A 21,495-nucleotide genomic window follows, 5' to 3' on the forward strand; every position below is an offset into this window, starting at 1 on the left:
TTTGCGTTTTGAGTTATTCCACACATGTTGGTTTTATCGACCAAGGTCCCATAAGTCCCCCCTCAATTTTTCCTCCAGGCATTCGAAGATTGTAAAGAGTGGAATTGCCTTGTCGTGCATAGATGCAGCACTACAGAAGTCATGCCCCCACGTAGTAACGGAAAGTATCAGTTTCCAAGTGACTAGGCTGACGAATGCTGGATACCCAAAATTTGTAATTGGAGCAACATGTGAGAAACTCGTAAGGAAAGTTAAAAATAGTGGTGTGCACTCACCCCGCACTAATAAAGAAAAAAGAGCGTTTGCTGTAATTCCGTACCAGCACAAAGTTGCACACAATTTGAAGAATGTAGCGCAGCGGTATGGGGTCAACGTCGTATTCTCAGCCCCTCAGAAAATGGCGCGTTTATGTGCTAGAGTAATGAATGTAATTGACAGGGCATCTAACCACAGCCCTTTTGTCTGCAAGATTGAGCATAAGCAAGGGTCAACCATTGTCCCCTGTGCCTGCGCAGTTGTGTATGAATTTCCTTTTTCTTGTGGGTGTGTATACATCGGCCAGACGGCTAGATGTATTAACGTTCGGCTGAAAGAACATAAAACAAACAGCACCTCAGATGGTTATTCCCACGTGGCTAAGCATTGTAATGACTGTAAAAAACTAAACAAGGAAACTTGCCTCCCACTTCTTAAACAAACTAGAATTTTGTACCGTCATAGGGACCGTAGTACTAGGGAACTGTTTGAGGCATTTAAGATAAAAACTACACGTGGGTGTGTTAGCGAACCTTCGGTGTCACTAGCTGATTGCGAGATGGCGTTTTTAGATGCTACTGTGTGACGTCAACGTATCCATGGTTGGATTGCCAATCAGATGTGTTCATTTTTCTCTGTATATATGTCATTTTCACCCATTAAACATTCAGTTGCGAGTCTGCGCACGTCTTGTCTGCCTCGTCCTTGTCAGTGTGTGTTAGCGCAGTTAAAAAATTATACCATGCATCTTACCCTAGATGGGACTAGTTAGACACAAGCCATGTGCTTGGCCCATATAAAGTGTGCGCTTGTAAGCCTGCAAGTACGAACCAAGTGGCCCAGCAACATGTTCTATAAAGCTCATGCCTCTCCATAGACAATGTGTGGAGTCATGACTTCCCCATTTTTAATCGACTGCTGCTTATAAGATGTGTGCAGGTCATCAAAAAGAAAAAAAGAATGGTCTCAACTACAAAAAAAAAAAAAAAAAAAAAAAAAAACGTCAGCGAAGCTATCTATAGAAAACTCTAGAAAACGTCGGCAGTCTACAAAAAGAAAAAAAAAACTGATTTATCCATTTAACCCTTCGGCCACAAACGTGTTTGTTTTATTTCAAACTTCGTCACGGGATGTCCCCTTACAACGCAATGCTATGAATAAAATTTGTCTTGCCTTTCTTCTTTGTCTTGTCATACGGACAACAGGTTCCACATAGCGCTCCTCGTACAGCGTTATTGCTACGTCCAAATTGCTGTGATTATTGTTGTGATTCCAGAACTAACATTGTACAATCTGCCCCAATATACATGAGGTGAACACTTCAGTGTTCAAACAGCACTTCATTCAAATGCGTCAGTCAAGACTTACTGATATACGTATGCTACATAGTTCTCATGCTGAAAAATTCCCATGGAAGTTTTCTATTGAAAAAAAAAATCAGCTCAGGTACAATGCAACTACCGGACTTAAACACACATATAATGTCCCTGTACATAGAGGCGCACCGTGTAAATGTGAGCTGTGATCATGACGCTCTGAGACCACCTGTTACTTCAGAACGTAATAATGGTGGGTCGGTTAACAACACGTGAGTCATTACAACCACGTGAGAAAAGTATTTTACGCAGAATTCCAGCTTTTGCATTTCCGATACCGCAAAGCCGAAGCTGATGGGACTCTCTAGAGATTAAAAGAGGAGATGATCTCAGCTCAAAAGGCCTCGGCTGGCTCGCTTCGACACGCACGCCACAGTCAGAACAGGACATGAGAGTTGTGAAACAGCAATCGCGTCATACCGATTGCCCAGGACCGTGGACAGCTCTCGTTTGCCGCACCCTCTGCTCGAAGCACGGTTATGCCCCTCCCCTTACCGTGCCTCTGCGTTAAAGAACTGAAGAATAAATAAAAAAAATGCTCGACATGAACCGCCTTCGTCAACCGCACTGGCCTAAACAAACATACAGGCGCCAACTAAGTCCAAGCGTATAAAGGCCACGTGTACAGTCGGCCGCAAAAGTTCACGCACCATGGCATTTGAGGAAACCTTGAATTTCCGAGCAGTTTGTGACCATACCCAATAAAACCAAACAAAAATATATAAATCGCATATACCATACATAGTACAGGCTAGAAATACCATTACCAGGCTGCCGTGCCCAGGCTACGGAAATATTTACCTTTTTCTCAGATCCCGCGGTCCGTAAACTTCTGCGGCCAACTGTATGTATACCTTACCGCAAAAAACACACTGCCACCAACGGCTGAGTAGAATTTACTTTTTTATTATTTAATGTACCAAAGCGACACGGACTGTGATAGACGCCGTAGTGGGGAGTGCTCCGGATTAACTTATACCACCTGGGTATAAGTAACATATATAAGGGTAACATGCACCTAAATCTAAGTACACGAGATCCTGCGCCGCTTGTTTTTTTATAATCTCAGGTGCTCTCCTAAGGTCTATCTTTTGCCGGAATTATTTTTGCATGCTAAATTATCTCGTATAGGACCAAATCACAGTAACCATAATTTCCTTCCCGCAGAAAGAAGCGCGAAATAGAGAAGAGGCACGCTCTTCCGAGAACTGCTGCTGCCGCCGCCAGCTGCAGAACGTCCTGCATGCAAAGGATCTACTCCGAATTACAATGACGATGCATACGATGTTTCCATCGTCTGCACGACGTATCGGTGGGTTTCTAGACGATGATGACGCACAGGAGGCACCATCAATCTAGTAGCAACGCAGATGAATGACAGAACATCGGTAGAAAGTGACAAACCGTCGCTCCTGATCAGTCCGCATTCGCCTTCACCGCGGCGCGAGCGTCGTAAACCAGAGCCTTGATCATTTCGCGGAAGCGGCGGGACGCCTATAAATGCCAGCCTGGAAGCGCTCCGAAGGTCAGGAGAGGAAAGAGCATTAGCCGCGTGAAACTCAACGACTCACATGACAACTTGGCTCAATTGCAAATGTTCTTAATCACAGCAGTCTTGAAACTTCGCCCCTGCCAACAAGCAATCTAATTCCTCTAGTATTCAGAAAATTAAAAATTACGCGCCACCTGTGAAGGAAAAACAACAACTAAATAATGGCATTCAGGCATATAAATATTAGGATTCTAGTTAACAACTTTGCTCATAGGCGGCGCGACAACCAGTAAATAGCATTTTTTAAAATTTATTTTGGAAGCAAGATATTCTAGTATTTATCGGAACTACAAACATACACGCCACCTGCAATAAGGAAATAACAAAGTACTGTTATGACATCTAGAAATAAAAATATGAATTACATAATCATTCATAGGTAGCGCGACGACCGCTAAACAGCCAATTTTAGAACGCACGTTTTGCCGCTTACTGTAGCCGACAAGTACGCTTCACTGCGCTACCACCTCTGTTCATAGCCTGGAAGCTTGTTTCTGCCACGATGCTTTCGCACTAGCGGCAAAGAAAACTTTACCGGACGGAGGCACTCGAGAGAACATTGTCCACGCGTGTACTACGGGCACGGCCGGACTGGACTCTCGCGCTGACTCTACGCGCGCGACAGTTCAGTCCGACTGTGAATGGGACGGACCTTTGCTGTAATTACGGTGTGCGCGTCACGCCATAATAACAGCATCGCCAACTTCAGCAAACGCATAGCGTTTCACGTGAAGAGAGGGTTCAGCTCGAGGACAACTCCGATTCCGCGCAATACAAACACACATGAAAAAAAAAAAAAAAAAAAACGAAAGAAAAATTTATTAGGTAGGCGCTACCTGAACTAACTTTAATGAAATCATAGTGAGGTTAGAAGATGGTTTTGGTCTAGGCGATCAAATGTATGTAATGAGGACTAGCTTCGTTAAAATTAGCAAATTTAAAGAAGAACATGAATGAATTAGTTAAATTTGCGACGCCGCGCCACAAATAGGTGTCACAATTCTGTAAATGCACCTGTTAGAGCGTCTAACGAAGGCGAATTTACCTTATTAAATCACGCCTCTTTTGAAATCCATCGCTAAGTTTACGTGACTTTTGCAAAAGTCACATTTACGAATTATTGAATCATTTCAGAGCGATTCATAGTACATAAAATTTGCAAGCCAATGTGTCTTCGTTGCTTCTACAGGATAGGCAAGGTACAGTTTTCGAAAGCTCCCTTGTAAATATTGCTCGAAGCAGCGAACAGCGAATAAGCAGAGAAGTGTTAACGTAGTCGTCTACAATTATTGCCTTGAGCGCCGGACGTTGGCGAAAAATAAGTTTTCCCTCTCTATCTTATTGCTGTACCATACATGCTCACTTATAAACATGCAACGTTTCTATCCCTTACAGTAGGCGCATCGGGCGCATGCTCCGGCTTCACAGAAGTAGACGAGGAGTGGAGGCAAACCCTCGGGTGTTTCGTAGGGCTTCATCTAGGCCGATACAATTGAGTTACTGTTCTTTAGCCGCCATGGCGCACCGCAGACTGCACAACGCGGCACTGTCAATACAAGTTGAAAGTGGACCGCGGGATCTGGAAACGAGCGTCTCGAAGGCACTCGCGATTGTTCATTGGTCCACCAACATTCTACTCGGTCTATCTTTACAAAGTGCTGCTGATTTCCTCCTGTCTACATAAGTCCCGCTGTAGGAAATCCGTAAACAAATCGCCATCAATCCTTTCGCGTCAACAAAGGGTTCAGACGAGGTGGAACCCAACCGTCTGCAACACGGTCGCTCGCCCCAAGTTGGAGTCCCAAACAGCCAACAGCGACATTAAATAAGGTTATGCGTCGATTTCGCTAGCGCCGGCAGGTGGGGCGCCGACGACTCCACGTTTGTTCGATCGGCTGGAGTGTATGACCCAAAGCTTTATACAGTATACGCTACGAGGGACGTCGTACAGTCGAAGACTTCGGCCTTAATTTCGACCACCTCGGTTTCTTTAACCTGCAGTCTAACCTTAAGCACACAAGCATTTATTTGCATACGGCTTCCATAGGAACGTAGCCGCACAGGTAGAGAATCGAACCCGCGACCTCGTGCTCATTGGCAGCGGCACAACGCCATCGACACGACGCTATCGCGGCGCGTGGCGACTTGGTGGCGGCGGTAGTGGATGCTCGCATTTTGCGATGATCTGCTGACCACCATCGGCGGCGCGCTGCGAGGCCGGATGATTCTCGCTTGAAATTATACACGCCCTCTCACTAACTACGCGCAGTGCAGCGAAAACTATGAATTCGCGTCAGCCAACCAGAGAACCAGAAGACTTCATTTATCCGCCTCTGATCGGCCTCCGCGTGACGCCGACTGAACGAACACGCGTCGTGGAACGATTGATAGCGCACAATGGGCGAGGCCTCCTCCGAGTGCGCAAGCGGCTCTCGCGAATGGCTGACACGAACCATCGCAAGGAGTTGGTGGTACAGTTGTTTCCGAACTCCTTTATATAACTAGACACACATAGGTACGTGGTAACTTCGTCCTCAGCATATGTTGTGAGCAGGGGGCGCTAATCTGTAAGAGTCCACCTAGTGGACTGTCGCCACTGGCTGCCGCTTCACGAGCGCGAAGGAGACTGGCTGGTACTTTCGCGCTCGTGAAGCGGCGGCCAATGGCGACAGCCGAAGTGGACAGTCCACTAGGTGGACTCTTACAGAATACGCCCCCTCCTGGGGAGGGGGGGCTCCCCAGAACTCTTCAGCGCAACCTCTATCCGCGCTCGCAGCCGAAAAAAAAAAAAAAAAAAGGGGGGGGGGGGGGGAGGGTTGGCACTGCAACTGCGATTTCCGTCGCATGCAACGGAAATCGGACTTGTGAAATCGTACTTCTATCGTAACGTGTGAAACAGGCTTTACGTAGCACGCTCAGGCAGGCAACATCGCTGGCCCGATTAACTTGCAGCGACAGACGCATATGGTTGCCGCATCACTTGTGTTGTGCCAGGCGCAGGCACATGCACTCGTCTTGAACGGCGACGCCTCGCTCTTCGTGCACCCAGGAGAGACCTCTTGAGAGACCGCAACAAACCTAATTCTTGCCAGGGAGGCTAAAAACATTAGCTTTGTTTTAGACGTGCTGCATCATTTATCACCTAAACATGACGCCTCTGGTGCGTTCGCTCTGCTCCATTCCGAGGTCCAACAGCTTTTATCCAGATGTCACTGAGTGCACGACACTTTTCGTGCGGCTCAAATGTTTCTATGAGCACATACTTGGGCGAATTGGGGAATTAGCGCAGATCGCAGATAAAGAGGACCCGCCCAAGCGCTGTTAAGCGCTGACAAGCGCTCAAATGAACTACGGCAGCTAATTCCCACCACTCGCAATGGTTGCGGAAGCGCGCGTACGCATTCGGGCGGGCTAGCTGATCACTCGAGCAGCAAAAACCGCGCAATGAACACGACTTGAAGAAGGGACGGACCTTAGATTTACAGGTGGGCAAAACTAATCTGGAACCTTTCATTACGGCGTCTGTTATATAACCCACAGTGCAATTTCGGGATGTTAAGCCCTACAATTTAATATAATTTTAACTAAGAGCAACCCTAGCGTAAGTCTGTCAGCTGCCAAGTACAATTTCCGAAGCGCGGCTTTATTCACATTCACAAAAGCAGTTACGAGTGCGGAATCTGGCGAACAAACAAACAAAAAATATGATTTTACTTTTATATACAGCCAGGAATAAACTGCACTTTTCATATCATATCATAGAATCATATAAACGGCCCTGCGGAAAATCTCAACGCGTGTTTCTCTATAACAAACATGCTGTATACATTATTGAGAAGCACTGAAGAGACCACAGCAGACGTCCATTCCACATCTTGTACGTGGTGCGTCCTTGGGGAAAAGGGAGATCAATACATCGCCACGTGGGAAGGACGTTCAACTTGACTCTGCACCCGTCCCGCTCTTCTGCAAAACAGCCGCGTGACACTGCAATGCAATCGAAACTACTTTCAAAGGTCTCCGTTACCATAGTAACGGGAGGAGAGGCCTACTCCCATGCTCTGCGGTACCACCAATGTGCAGTGTAACTGATGATTAATAAAGTATCAAAAACAGGACGTCTTTACCGTGTTTTTTCATACTGCGCGCACTTTGATGCACGTCGATCTAGGGCAGTTAAAGGGACGCTTTATACTGCTAATGCATTCTTTCAAATATATGTTTGCATTCAGGATAATATGATTTGATTCGCAAGATATGAGATATCTGTCGTGAGAAAAAGATGGTTACTAGTGCGATAAAGTCCAAACTACCCCCCACCCCCTTCACACCTTTCTTTTTTCCCTTAATTTCGCGTCATGACCCTACAGCCAGCTCGTCACTATGACGTCACAAACTTCAAAGTTTTTTTTTTCTTTTTTTTTACTTGGGCCGTTTTTCCGCAGGGAAAGTTAATGAAATCGGTTGAGTTTTTGTTTTTCCTTCAAAATTCAAGGCAGTCCTTTACTGACAATCAATTAACGACACCAAAATATATGACCTCGCGGCGAGCTTGTGCGGGAAATTCAAGGCGGTGCTGCCACCCGTCGTTGGTTTTCACGCCCTTTTCTGGTTTACCAAATCTCCACCTCACGGTAAAAGTGCCCGCTTCGCTGCTGCAGACGTAATTTACTTTATTTATACGAAATAGCTCACAGGCTCCAGAGTTGGAGTATATTGCGTGTGAGGAGGATTACAGCACAGAAGTATGCTTCATGTGCGGCGATTTTAGCGCACGTTGAAGCGGTTAACAACAATCCAAAGCTTTCCACTACGGCTTCTCTTTCGTAGTGTCATGCATTTTGGTGTCTATGTGCTTCTAACGCTTCTAGTATATTCGTAGTGTCGTGTATTTGCTCTCTCTCTCTCTCTCTCTCCTCCCCATCTTTCAGTCCCCCTCATCCCGCTCCCATGTGTAGGGTAGCAAACCGGTTGTGCTGAACTGGTTAACCTCCCTGCCTTTCTTCACTCTTTCCTTCCTTCCTTGGTGTCTATGTGCTTCTAACGCTTCTAGTATATGTATACATATACTAGAAGCGTTAGAAGCACATAAGACAGCGAAATACACGACAGTACGAAAGAGAAGCCGTAGTGAAGAGCTTTGGATTATTGTTAAAACGCTTCAACGTGTGCTAAAATCACCGCACACGAATATTTCCGGAATATTTCCATTCCGCTTTCATAGAATTGCGGCCGGAAATACTACCCGCGACCTTCTGCATGGCCAGCGTTGAACGACGCCGGCCAGTGAGCCGCAGCGACGGGTGAAGATCAAGGGCGATGAACTGCAGCTATTGTGTCCAGATCACTGAGGCACACTTCCTCCCATTCACGCTCGCACTATATTCGCAACTGCGTGCTTTCGACTTTCGCAAGAGAGGAGGTGCGCAGTGTCCTCTTAAGGGGCATTGGAAATTCTGCAGCGTCTCTTCATTGGTTTTTGATGTCCTATAGCAACGCGGATGCTTGTTGCTTGGCAAGTTGGTGCTGTTTGGCGTACATTCTTTTCAACGGCGCGAATCAGATACACACGCACGCACGCAACGTTGCAATTCTCGGTGATACGCGCCGTTGAAAAGAATGTACGCCAAACAGCACCAACTTGCCAAGCAACAAGTCCTTCCGCAGACCAATGTTTCTGCATATGGCTCCAACAGACTCTCCTTCGCGAGGAGGAGAGACACCCTAATGAGACCGATGGCAAGCCACGGCCGGACTCGATTCTCCTCAGCGCGGTGGGTGGAGTCGAGTCCGGCCGTGGGCAAGCAAGCGCCCTACCGCGGATGCAACTGCAGGCGGCCGTGGGCACAGAACCAACAGAACACCTACGCTGGCAGCAGATGGCGGGAAAGAGCAGCACCCATGGTCACGTGACAGGCAATGAATGACGTCACAGTTCGACCAAGCCGGCCCACCCGGCAAGCTGGCTTTGCCACGCGACTGCGTCTCCCACCTGAAAGTTGGCGTCTGCCTCAGCGCGTGTCGATGTGCAGTGAAGTCACCTTTAGAAAAACGACGGGACGTATCTTTTTTTGGCGACGGCACGGTTTCAGTTTTTCTGCATAAATGTCGAGAACGTGGAGACGTGATATCTGAAGGTACGTGAAAATGCAATTTCTCTGGGGCGTATGTGTGTCACAAGAGAACGGTTCTATATAATTTTATATTTCGGACAGCATGCAAATAATGAAAGGGAATAAATGTCATCCACCCGACTGTAGCCCCGAAGCTAGGAAGGCAACCCTCCTTTGTAGGCACGCCTTTCCGGGGCCACTGCCCCGGAAAGGCATTGGTTCCGAGTTCAATCCCCGGACCAGGACGGATTTTTGTCTAAACAGACAGTTGGGTTTCCTTTGTATATTCGTGCTACTGTAGGGTGGATGGCGATTATCCGTTCCGCGAAGTTTCCTCCAACTTGTGCATTTCTGCACATTTAATAAGTTATAATTTCCGTTCTTATGTCCCGTCCTACGCAACCGCGCTGTGCTGAGTTATGTGTTTGTTTTAACATGCATTTACACACCGTAGGTTTACGTCTTACGACCAAGTCACCATGGATAGACATTCGGCTTGTTGGTACGAAATACTGCAAGTGAAGCGCAAGAAGTAAGGACAGAAGCACATGTAGTGTATCTTCCTTCTGTGCTTGTCACTTGCAACAGGCCACCAAGCTTTGCCAAAATAGTCAGGAAGGGAGAATCGAGCGGAGAACTTAACGAAAAGCCGACACAGTGCTTTTCGTGCAGATAGACTCGTAAAACCAAGTAGCTTCATTATGTAACTGAACTTAAATTTACTAAATTTCCCGGAGCGTATGCAACACTGAAATCATGGCGCTGAATTTCACAAGTGCACAGCCAACATCGGACGCACAATGAAAGCTGGAGATGACAGGGTAAGAAAGGTCGATTTGAGGCTGCGTAAGCATGTAAAAGAATAGACAGAAAAAAAAAAAAAAAGGTGCTCATGCGTTGTCATAAACATGTTAGTCAGCAAGGTGAAGTTATCAACGTTGAAAGTACAGCACAATATGAGCTTTTCAAGCCCACTTGAGCGTTATACTTCTAATGACACAGTATCAGTCTTCTCTCGGTTGAACTTTAAGACGGACTCGTGTTTCTTCGTAGATTAAATGCCAAAAAACACTGAAAACATGCGAGGAAGATAAGTGTAACCGAGGGGTTGGGTGTTTCGTTCGTTGCAACGACATCAACCCAACAGACACTGACAATGTACACTCGAGGTGATGACCAGATGACCAGTGCCGACTAGCACTCCCGTCTGTGTACGTAGTTTGCATGTGTGTACCTGTATCAGTTACATGTAATGTAGCGTGTCATCCTGACATTTGTCCCGTGTTTCACGCTGCTCATTTACTATTCAGCGCCAACCAATGGGCCCAATACAGCACTACTTCTACGCCATCTTACGTTCGTAGGACTTGACGCGGGAAATAAGGTGGCGAGCTCCTCGTGGTCACCGAACGCTTCCAGCCATTGCGTCGCACGAGAAAGCACGGATATCCACTGGGGTACAATGTGCGTTTCGGCCACCGAGATGACGCACAACTTGGTACACTGCCCTGCAGATGAGTGCAGGCCCAAACCGCAGGAAACTGATGCAGGCGTCATGCAACGTTGTTCGGTAAACACAGCTTGTCCGCGCCGAGGCGCAGCCGATGGTTCACTCTCGTCCCGCGGCCCATTATATTACCTAGACGAATCTAATAATAAGTAATCGACCTTTTTCTTTTTTCGTGTCGAGCCGCAAGGCGGCGCACGCGCGCGACGCTTGGCCCCCGAGGCTTGGACGCGGTCGTTTACCCGGCGCGCGACACAACGATCGACAGCGTCACCGTAGCCTAAGTGAACTGGACACGCGAGGCTGTGCGGTAAAGAATAGAGGGGCTTTGCTATCGGTTACTGTTACTTTACTGTCGGGCGCCCTTGACCAACAAAAAATACATCGCGGTCCAGACCTGCCCATGGGTGCGGCAGAGGTTGACTTACCTCGTGGAAATCGAACCCGCGACCTCGCCCTCGGGAAAAGAACGCCATAGACAATTCGCGACAGGTGAATTAAGCGTCTGATGCCGCGCCTTCAATCAAAGGAATACTCTTCGAGGAATAGCAAGCCACTCTTTTCGCCGTTTCGATGTGCGTTTCGACATGAAACGCGCAACGGAACACAAAATTGCGCCAAGAGATGCGTCGCGTTTTCAGACGAAATTTCTTTCAAGTGTCTTGCGTCGTGTTTTAAAGTGTTGCGTACTGTACGCTTTTCTTTGATATTTTATTGTCATAACCGAGCTCTTCATACTCATAGTAACTTTGCATAATGGCACGTTTTTGCGGTCACACCTTTTCTTGGCATAGTTGCTTTATAGGTTCCTTTTGAGTATGACGCTCTCCCTGGTATATTTATTAATGTGACTGTAAACCACTTCTCTCCCCCCCCTCCTCTCACATGCAATGCGCTACTTGTCGCCTGTGAGGTACAATATAATAATAATAATAATAATAATAATAATAATAATAATAATAATAATAATAATAATAATAATAATAATAATAATAATAATAATAATAATAATTCAATTCATCAATCAAACATTTGTTTAACGTGCCCAGCAACACCTGCAAGCTCTGAGTGCTGGCGCACGGATAATAATAATACAGTTCGCCAGTGATGGAACTAAAGGAGGAAAAGAGTGTTTTTAAGACAAGGCGCTTAATTCACACCAGTTTAATTGTATTCAGGAACCATGCACGCGTCTTTAGCAAGAACTTCAGCACATAGCAGCCATTGAATATCGCACGAGCCTGAAGCTTGCTGAATATATATTTGCACAAAAGGCACTTGACAGGTAGGTTTCTGTACAATACCCTAATCAATCACAACTAAACCGCCCATTGACGGGGAAAAACAACTTCGGAAATAAAAAAATTAAAAAAGAAGATCGACATCGAAGATGGATCTATCCCTATCTGACGGCGCTCTGCTACGGAAAGGTGACACCGCAACAGTCAATCACAGTTGCATTAAAGAAATGAAAGAAAAAAATATACAAAAAAGAGGGCGAAGACAGAGAGCAAGGCAGCGATGTTTCAGTTATGCGTTTGAGTTTGTCCTCTTCAGGTCACGACATTTCGTCGGGTGGCAGCTATCACGGCTGGAAATGTAGTGCACGAAAGTGCAATATTCATGAAACAGAAGTTCATGTAGTCAAGGGTTCGACGAAAATTCACCTGGTCAAGTAACATCATCATGAGGTTGCGGTCACTGACCAAGTTAAGGTGAAAAACGGAGAGACGTTTCGGAGCCCGTACTGGTTCCTTGGTCTCATTAGGGCAGACAAAAGCAGTTTGACGTTTCTGCGCAAAGACATGGCGTAGTGAGCGGGAGTATACGTAGCAGGCAGGTTTCCATGTCATATTCCATCGTTATATATGTTCAATGAAGATTCCATCGGAAACCGGGTCACGTGGTCGTGACATGGAAGCACGCAGAATCCAAACTGTTAAAGATCAAACTCTTTATTAGGCGATCCTGTGCCCGGCAAAGAAAATAACTCGCTTTACAAGAGCGGCGAGCACAATCGTCGGTCGTCGACAAAAAACTTGTCAGCGGCGAAACGCGTCGGCTTTTAAGGATGAGTCGTCGAAGGTTCCATAGTAATCCCTGGTGCCTCCGTGTCTTCCAGAAAGTACTACACAATTCGCGTCGCTCATACAATCACATTACATGAGCGCCGGTGACAACAGACAACGGATAGAAGCATCGATAACCTTCGAGAAACGTCCGATACATGCAGGAGCGTCCTGCGCCGAGCGATAACGTTTAACATTTGTTAGCCGGTGGAAAGCGGTCACCAGTGAAAGATAAACAAGTAGACGTGTCAATATTCTTTTACTTGGACCGGTATTTTGCAGCGATGCCTTCCGATGCTAATGCCTTTTCGCGCTTGGTCAGTGGTCAGAGCGACGGTCCGCTCACGTTATCAAATGGATCAGCCGGCAGTGAGCGGTGGATGATAAGACTAGTATAGAATAAAGTATAACGCATCGCTACAAAATACCGGCCTTGGCTATGATGCCGATGTTATCCCAATAAATTCGGTGAACGTGATTATCGACGTCAAGGGCGTTTGAAGATTTCCTGTTCTTGGCGACGTCCCTTTGGTGCTCCTTCATGCTCCCGGGATAATCCTTGGTGTCAAGCCGGTCTTTTACATTCACAAGCTGGGTTAACTCTTCGTTTTCTGAACGGCATGAGCGTGATTCGAAGATCGTACGTATGTTGAGAAAACACCACTCAGAGCCTCGCTGACACCAGGAATGTACGGAACGTACGCTAGTGCGTCTTGGCACAATAAACGACAAACGGCTCTCGTGACCAAAGAAACCGTATCGAAACGTCTCTGTGTTTATCACCTTGACTTGGTCAGTGACCTTAACTTCATCAGAAGTTGATGAATGGTATACGTATATATAGACACACACAGGATGCACGAAACACTATGAGGCACGGCGAGGCTACAGATCTGCATATTGTAGACGCTTTACACTCATTTAGCATTTTGCAGCGCTAGCTTATTTTTCATCACATGTTCAAATTCTCTATTCGGCTGGACGAAAGGTGGCGACCCGAGTTTTTATCTATGGCGTAGATTCTACGCCGCACGAGTTCGATGAAAAAAAAAATATATATATATAAGGGGGAGCGTAACGTAGACACGCAAACTGCACACTTTTGCTCGTCTATCGTCACCTACTAAGTTTCCTCGGGGGATAGGTCTGCACGAGTTCTTTAAATATGGAAAAATCAAGCAAGAGTATTCTGTTTGGAACGGCACTGTCGCTGCAGCACTTCCCCAGGCGTCACCGACAGACACGTCACGAACTGCATACCGTCTAAATGGCGCTTGCTTGCCTTGGGCTCGTTGTAGGTCGTGCAGCTGCGCTTACGGCTCTCGACAGACGTGACGGATGAAAACAAAAGCCATACACGGTGCAGCACAAAGCTCCGGTAAACCTGCTGTACAGCTGGGCAACACAACCGTACTTCAGCTGTCAATTAGAACGCGACGCGAGGCGCAAAGAACCGAGCGACTATTTCGAAGGCACCTTAACATCAAAAGACAAATCTTAACAAGGGCCGTTACTTAATCACCACTGGAAAGCGGTAAGGGGGAAGGTCTCTCCTGATACTTTAGGTAAGCTCGTGACGTGACGAAATTGCAGTGGCGCTGCCGTCACGTTCTGTATAGAGCACTATAATTATGGTGTGGCGCAAGTTTGACGCACTCTACTGGCGCAGGTTTTCTCCGCTGGCAATAAAGAATATGGGGGAAAAATTTACTTTGCCAAGATTGATACTCGAAGCGGCGAACAGCGATGTCTGTTCCTGCTGCTTATTTTACAGCCTATACATAGGTTGCACGGATCGACGTCATCGCGGACGCCATATTTGGGTACCAGCAGGTCGAGAAGGGACGTAAGCAAGGAACATGACAGCATGACAGCAACGACAAGCGCGTCTTGTATCGAACGTCAGAGCGATAACAGTGATAAACCGGTGAAAAACAATCGCCGTCAAAAAGCAAAACAGTTTGCGCGTGATAATACGTTGCACTGACGTCATCGTAGTCGCCATCTTTGGGTACCAGCACGGTGAGATATGGTTCAGTGACGTCACATAAACACTAGCTTGAAACAACCTTTAGCAGGGCAAACTTCGCAAGCAAGCGTTCGATCTCTGCAGAGCGCTGCTCTGAACTTCTAACTTTTAAACTCACGTTCTTGTCCAGACAGAATCGTCTGCTTCACCGAGACGCGGCATCAATCGTGCGTCGTCCGCTACTCACAACACAGCGCAATGCACTTGACGCTGATATCGCGTGCACGTTACCCTACCAAGACCCAGCCCGCGAAACAATAAAACCTACTACTCCACGGCCACTTGACACAAATTCGCTTGCGGCCCTTCCGGTCTCTATGCTTCCTCCTCTACTCGTCAGCGACTTTCGCTTTCTCTCGTCTGGTCGGGCGCTCATGCGTGTACCCGCCTAGCTGTCATTTTCACAACATCCGCTCTTTGAAAGCAGGCATGCGTGCTGCGCGTGCAGAGCCTAGAAGTGCTATATATCGCATGTGTGCGCATATATGCAGTAGGAATATCTTTGTAACGCACCACCATCGTCAGCGGCGTATGAAGAAGACGCTTCGCAATGCTTGCACAACTCATACAACTGCGCTTAACTCATCTGGCTTGCAGTTCGAGAAAAACAGGCGCTTGCTTGCTATGACGAAGCGCGGCATTCCACGGAAGCATATATGACGATTTAGTGGTCGCTATAAATAAGGACACGTCAAACGTAGCAGACCTCGGTCGGCGTGACCACCTGCCTTCGCGTTCCAGGTAGGCCTGCGGAGACCACTCAGGCCACAGTGGTCACGAATATGCGCAACAAGAAACATACGAAAGCTGTCATAAAATTCGTCGCCGCCATCGCGAAAGAAATGTACGCACGGTCTAGCAAGCACGTATAAAGGCCACGTATTACAGTACTGGAGACTAATCGACACCATGTCGGCTACAGCTAGGCTGGAAAGAAGGTAATTAGGACAAGTTCGCCTAGTCAAGACCTTGGCGTTATTTTTCGCATCTAAATTGTGTCTTGTTTCTATATCGCTGAGATTGCGTTAAAGTTATTTTCTTCTTTTTTTCTTCCCCCTCCAAAATACGTGTGTCAATGTGTCCCGGTCTTTCATCCAAGAAACATTCATTCAGGCGCTTGTCTTGCATGCGCCCTTGAATTATCGTATCCACACCCTTATTGGGTATTAATTGCCATCCGCAGTATTTTAAAGCATTTACGCTTCATTAGGCGATTTCCTCTTTAATGCGATATTTATCACCCTTCTAGAACATCACTCACGATCAAGTCAATGGGGACGGAGGCGTGACAATGGTTTGGCGAACGGTGCTCAAGCGGCAACACAAGACTGTGCCAAATAACTGCGACGAATCCTGTAGACAATGCACTTAAAGCTACCTAGTATGAACAATAAAGTAACGCCTTTTGAAGATGTCAGAATCTCTTTATCGCCGGCGAGCAACACAGTTGGTTTTGAATCTGCTCCAGTGTCGCCTCACCTACGAAACGACAGCGCCTCAGCCACCATCGAGTTAGTCATGCGTGTAATAATTAGACGACAGCGAGCCTCTCTCCAGACAACCGTTGACTCGGACACCATGCAACAGCGGCCTACAAAAATAGGACGGCAGCTCAGGCGAGGCGCGAATTTTTTCTTGGCACGTCCACCTCGGCAAGGCGTGTCCACGGTCGCACTGCAGTATCCACCAAACCAAAAGTAACTCGCGAACGTTGCTAGCCCGCGCTTGCGTTAATTCTGTCTGACACCATTACAAGCCGACGTAACGCACCCGATACAGCGCGCGTTAGGTGTCATTACAGTCACGTCAACTTTGCAGAGGAACAACAGAGAGAAGAATATAAGAGCGCTGACGCAACGGAGACGGCGGTACTCACTCGGTAGACAGCTAGGCGCTTCCCTTTCCTGCTTTGGTATTCGTAGGGCATCCTGTAGCACGACGCCGAGGCACGGTCTCGGCATCAGCACTCGCGCACCATCCAAGACGTCGCGCGGGGCTCGACCCAGTCTCACCACTGGCATGCGGCGGAGCCAACCTTCAGACGCTACGACGACGCCAGCGATCGCCGCCGGTGAAAAGGGGCTCATCGCGAAACTCGCGCTCTCGCCGCCAGGCGGAGTGTACACCGAAACCTGTCGCAACGAGCGCTGCTTTACACGCCGCAAACAGAGCGGTTGATGCCAATGCGCGGTGCTCTGATTAATCCTAGCACAATAGTATGTGTCGAAAATAGATGCCACGCATCAGCAAATCAAATGAATGCGCGCACGGCGTTGTTTATGCGGTTATTTCTAGGAAGCTTGACCTCTTTTTCGCGCGCTTTTTGCGAACCCGTGACCGCGTTTCTTTGGGCGGAATTTCAAACAGGTCTTCGTGAACGCTGCGTTATTAAAAGGGTGGTCGTACGTGCGACGCAATGCACACCTCTCGTCATTTATGTAAACCTATATTTTGCCAGAAAATAGCATGTCGGTGCCGACTTGTACACATGACAACGCATAGAAACGTCGCGATATTTCCGGCTGCTCGCGTTCCGCGCGGTTGTTAAGACCACTGTAAAGTTTATAAAGAAATTCAAAATGATTCATTGAATCACACCACGGGCACTGAATATCAGTACTAGTTGATTACATCGCTCGGCTGAGGCCACGTACGCGCATTACGTACACGAAGCGAAACTTCACGTGCGGGACTTAAAAAACCACGACAAAACGCGCTTCTCGGATAAACATTGATAGCATAGCGCACAATACCACCTTTCGGTGAAACTGACCAACATTAAAAAGGTAACTGAAACGCTCCCGTCAACCTGCACGACATTAACAAGTTGTGCAATGCAACGGATGTTCCACTAAAATGGTGACGTCGGTTCTACTCACCGATTCCTTTACCCAATAACAAAAGCTGTAGACCGCAGCTTAGAAGATGCCAAGTGAGGAAAATATTAGTGTACTCACCCGCAAATACTCGGGCATCCTTCCGGAGAGCGACTCGGGGCGAGTTTTTCTGCCGACTACGAGGTCTTTCCGTGCCGCAGGGTACTACCCCTTGACAACGCGTAGTTGGCGCGGCGCGCGTGTATGCGACGACACAAAACAGCATGCTCCGCTGACTCGGCGCGGTGCACAGAAGCAGCGATGCGTGTGCCTAGGTGAACTTGCCCGCTGACGGTGACCACACTTACGTCTACAGATCTCGCAAAGGCTCGCACAGCACGCAGCCGGCCTGACAGCAGCTGCTCTCTCTCTCAAGGTTGACGGATGGCGGAGCGGTAAATAAAGCGCTTGCGGCGCGACGAAACACAATCGAAGCTTCCGGCGACACAAAGGCGTCGTAAATAACCACATGAAAGCAGCCTGTACGGGAACTTCTGCGCGATCGGGTGAAGAAATTACAACTGTAGCTGTTGTTCCAAAGCATTCCGTACATAGCGTACGCAGCCCCGGTAACTCGAAAAATGCGAACCCTATCTCTGATCCACCAACGGGGCTGCCGACCCCCCAAAAATTTCCTCCTACCTCCTCCTACCCCCTCCTTTCTACCATCCTACCACTATGGAGTGCCAGTGATTAAATGCCCCCCTGCATCCCCAACGAAAGCGAGGATTCACGTTATGACCTGAAGATTTCTGATGATTTACAATTAAGATTGAAGTCATACAGTTCACTGAAACATGACCTTACACAAAACTAGTGAAATGCAATCACATGCATAAAGCTAATTTGTTGATAATCAACTAATGAAATTGGCCAAACTTCCCGTTGTTCATACAGGGCTTTTTGTTTTAGATGCCTAACATCATGACCAGGTCGAGAGCCTGACGTGTTCTCCATGTATTCTGTATGTGTTCTCCACATGGCTCACTTGTCCACTACAAGGAAAAGCAAGCCCTGTGAAGCCCACATACATGAAAAGCAAGGAAAGGCAGAGAGGTTAACCAGGGGCACGTCGGGTTTGATATCCTGCACTATGGGAAGGGGATAATGGGGTGAAAAGAGAGAGCACTAGTCGTGCGCAGAGTTATTGAGAGAAAGGGGGCACATACACATGGTCACAGCCGGTCACGATCGCCGCTCACTATATGAAGGAGCACATCAAATCTACAAACAGTTGCAGAGACCTCTAGACTTCTACTGCAGCAACGTCTTCGTTGTTTTTTGTGTCAGCAATGCACAGCCACAGTCCAAAAAAAAAACCTTGGCTTCTGAAAACGGTCTTGAGTCCAGTCAGTTTAATGCGGTCCGAAGAGGACTGTGCTGGACGTCATAAGAAAAGCACAGGACGTGTTAATTGTTTCGGTCCCGCAGAAGTCGCACATAGGTGTGTCAGCCATTCCAATACAAAAAAAGTATGCTATTGTGAAGGCAACCCTGATTCAGAGACGCCGGTTTGGACAGGGCCAACTACGACGACCCGATACAAAGGGCAGGACCACCATCACCATCAATGTTGTATTGAAGCCTGAAATTCGTGATGGCAGTTGCTGCTTTAAAGAAAGATCAAGTCTATGTAGGGGACACTTTGGGGAACTCTGGGACGAACAATAAGTGTGTGTGATAGCATACACACAAAACATTGCATAAGGTTTCCAGCTTCAACGTCAAATTTTGTGGCGACATCTGGTCAAGGCGAGTTAACTGCTAGTGAAAGATAATTGCATTGCATTTTAAAATCGAACTCTGCCCTAAACTTTACATAAAAAGAAAAGTCAGTTTACAATGACATATGTTTGAGTGCCACAATAGTTCTATTTTATAAGTTAAATCCTACACAACAGTGGTTGAATGCAATACCACATTTTCGCTCACATTATCTATGCAATTCAAGACACTTAAAAATGCAAGCTTCATGCAAACCGTTTTGTGGTGCAGCTTCACGGAACTGATATTCGTATTGCACCATTGATAGTGGTGATGCCCAAGCACATAAAATTACAATTGAAGCTTTTTTTTTTTTGAAACAATAACTGTGATATTTTACATAAAGATTCAAGTATTTCAGTAGTGTGTAGCTAGTATTTTTTACAAGCTGTGCAAGCATGGATTATTATACTTTTCATTTTCCACAGATAAGAATCAAAATAACATGCAGGACCAAGATGCACACAAAAGCGTTTACACAAATGTTTGATTACACGATGCAGATGCACATGATCAAAAACTATACCTCCTATAAAGAGACGAGAAAGCAATTGCAAAAAACATTGTGTTTATTGAACTTTTAAAAACTAAGTTTCAAGACGCACAGCGTAAAGGCAAAAACTGGAACTCAAGTCTAGAAAAACGGCCTAGAAAATAGAAAAAAAAAAAAGAAAAAGAAAACAGCCACCGAAATCTGGCCTCGATACACAGTGCAGTGCTGTAAAAAGCCATTCGCAATACCAGTATACATACATATATATATATCATTCACTCCGTTTTCGTCACCGAGACACTATAAGCCAGGTAAAACTTTCATGTCACATCTGTGGTTATTTACAATGGGGCCAGTGTGTGTGAGTGTGTAGACAAGTGTCCCCATTACCCAAATTGGTTTACCCTTTCTTAAAATGCGCGTAAAGAGGAATGGTGGCACATAATGCTGAAATGTTGATCTTTTAAAAAGAAAATGTGGGGGCAAGCATGTCCACGGGGAGAGAAGAAAAAGAAAACCTCCATTTGAGAAACGAAGTGTTTCGTCAATGGGAAATGTGGACAGCGCTTCCACTGCACACAACACATGGTGGCTTCGAAGGCTATGAAAGAATCTTGAGCGTCCATTTCTCGGCGATGTTCACTGCTGGCTTGCGCACCCTTAGAAGCTGCTCCTTCTCTTCATAAGTAAACTGAAGACTCTGAGTTCCTTTGCCTGGGAAAAAGAAAGTTTGCAAGTCCGTGCTATAGACAAGCTTAGCAAAACAGAATTTTTTTATTTGGGCTAGTTGATATTGGATGAACATCAGACCTTTACACGTTACAGAGTAAGGAAAAATTAACAGAATGACTTTTTTTGGAGGCCTAAGGCCTCGAAAATGGCCGGCAGGAAATAAATAAAAAAATAAATTTACAAATGTTACAGATAAAATTGATAACAGTGACTGATTACTGACCCATGAAAGTAACCAAACATTTACTAGACAAAGATCACAACAAGTTTATGAACATTGCACAAATGCAGCTATTGAACAACCTGGCTCTTAGTGCGTTCACTTAACCTTAACCTTTGTTCTTTACCTTTGCTAACATTTGCCTTTCACTAACCCTTCATTAAGAGTAGCCCTTCAAAATGTTGCTGTTCACTAACAGTTTCCTGTGGCTAACAGCCTGCTGGGCTTATCTGTCTGAACATGTGCATCTGCTAGGTTGCTGCGGAGCATTCAAGTGCTCAAAGCTGTGTCGCTGGCTTATTATTGAACATTACTGCATACAATACGTAATCTATCAATAATAAAATTTCAGAGATGTTATCAATTAAAATTAATTAATTATTTACATAAAATTCATTATGTGCAAGTCTGCAGTGACCACAATGCACTGTGGCATGAAAAAGAAATGGCAAGAGAAACAAAGCACCTTGTGTTCTTTTTATGTTCAGAAAGACTTGTATGAATTATAC

At 46.5% G+C, this 21,495-nt stretch overlaps 2 protein-coding genes across 9 annotated transcripts in view; both read right to left on the bottom strand.

Annotated features, from left to right (window-relative positions):
* Positions 1-21,495, bottom strand: part of LOC119457474 (calpain-A-like) — a 155,296-nt gene that overhangs the window by 100,004 nt on the left and 33,797 nt on the right. Inside the window, exon 1 of one of the 4 annotated variants that reach the window (XM_037719052.2) lies at positions 17,859-17,973. The exons of 2 other annotated variants lie outside the window; for them this stretch is intronic. In XM_037719052.2, the coding sequence (XP_037574980.1) occupies positions 17,859-17,876 (18 nt within the window). In that variant the 5' untranslated portion in view covers positions 17,877-17,973. Of the gene's footprint in view, positions 1-16,777; positions 16,983-17,858; positions 17,974-21,495 lie in introns of those variants that run through there. One more of the 4 variants, XM_037719049.2, reaches the window with a different exon arrangement.
* LOC119457472 (neutral alpha-glucosidase AB) overlaps positions 20,089-21,495 on the bottom strand; it is a 107,499-nt gene continuing 106,092 nt past the window's right edge. For all 5 annotated transcript variants that reach the window (XM_049670108.1, XM_049670107.1, XM_049670110.1 and 2 more), the window contains one exon: positions 20,089-20,748. In XM_049670108.1, the coding sequence (XP_049526065.1) occupies positions 20,636-20,748 (113 nt within the window). In that variant the 3' untranslated portion in view covers positions 20,089-20,635. The remainder of the gene's footprint in view (positions 20,749-21,495) is intronic.

The sequence above is a fragment of the Dermacentor silvarum genome, chromosome 7 (assembly GCF_013339745.2).
Source record: "Dermacentor silvarum isolate Dsil-2018 chromosome 7, BIME_Dsil_1.4, whole genome shotgun sequence".
In the NCBI taxonomy this organism is placed as follows: domain Eukaryota; kingdom Metazoa; phylum Arthropoda; class Arachnida; order Ixodida; family Ixodidae; genus Dermacentor; species Dermacentor silvarum.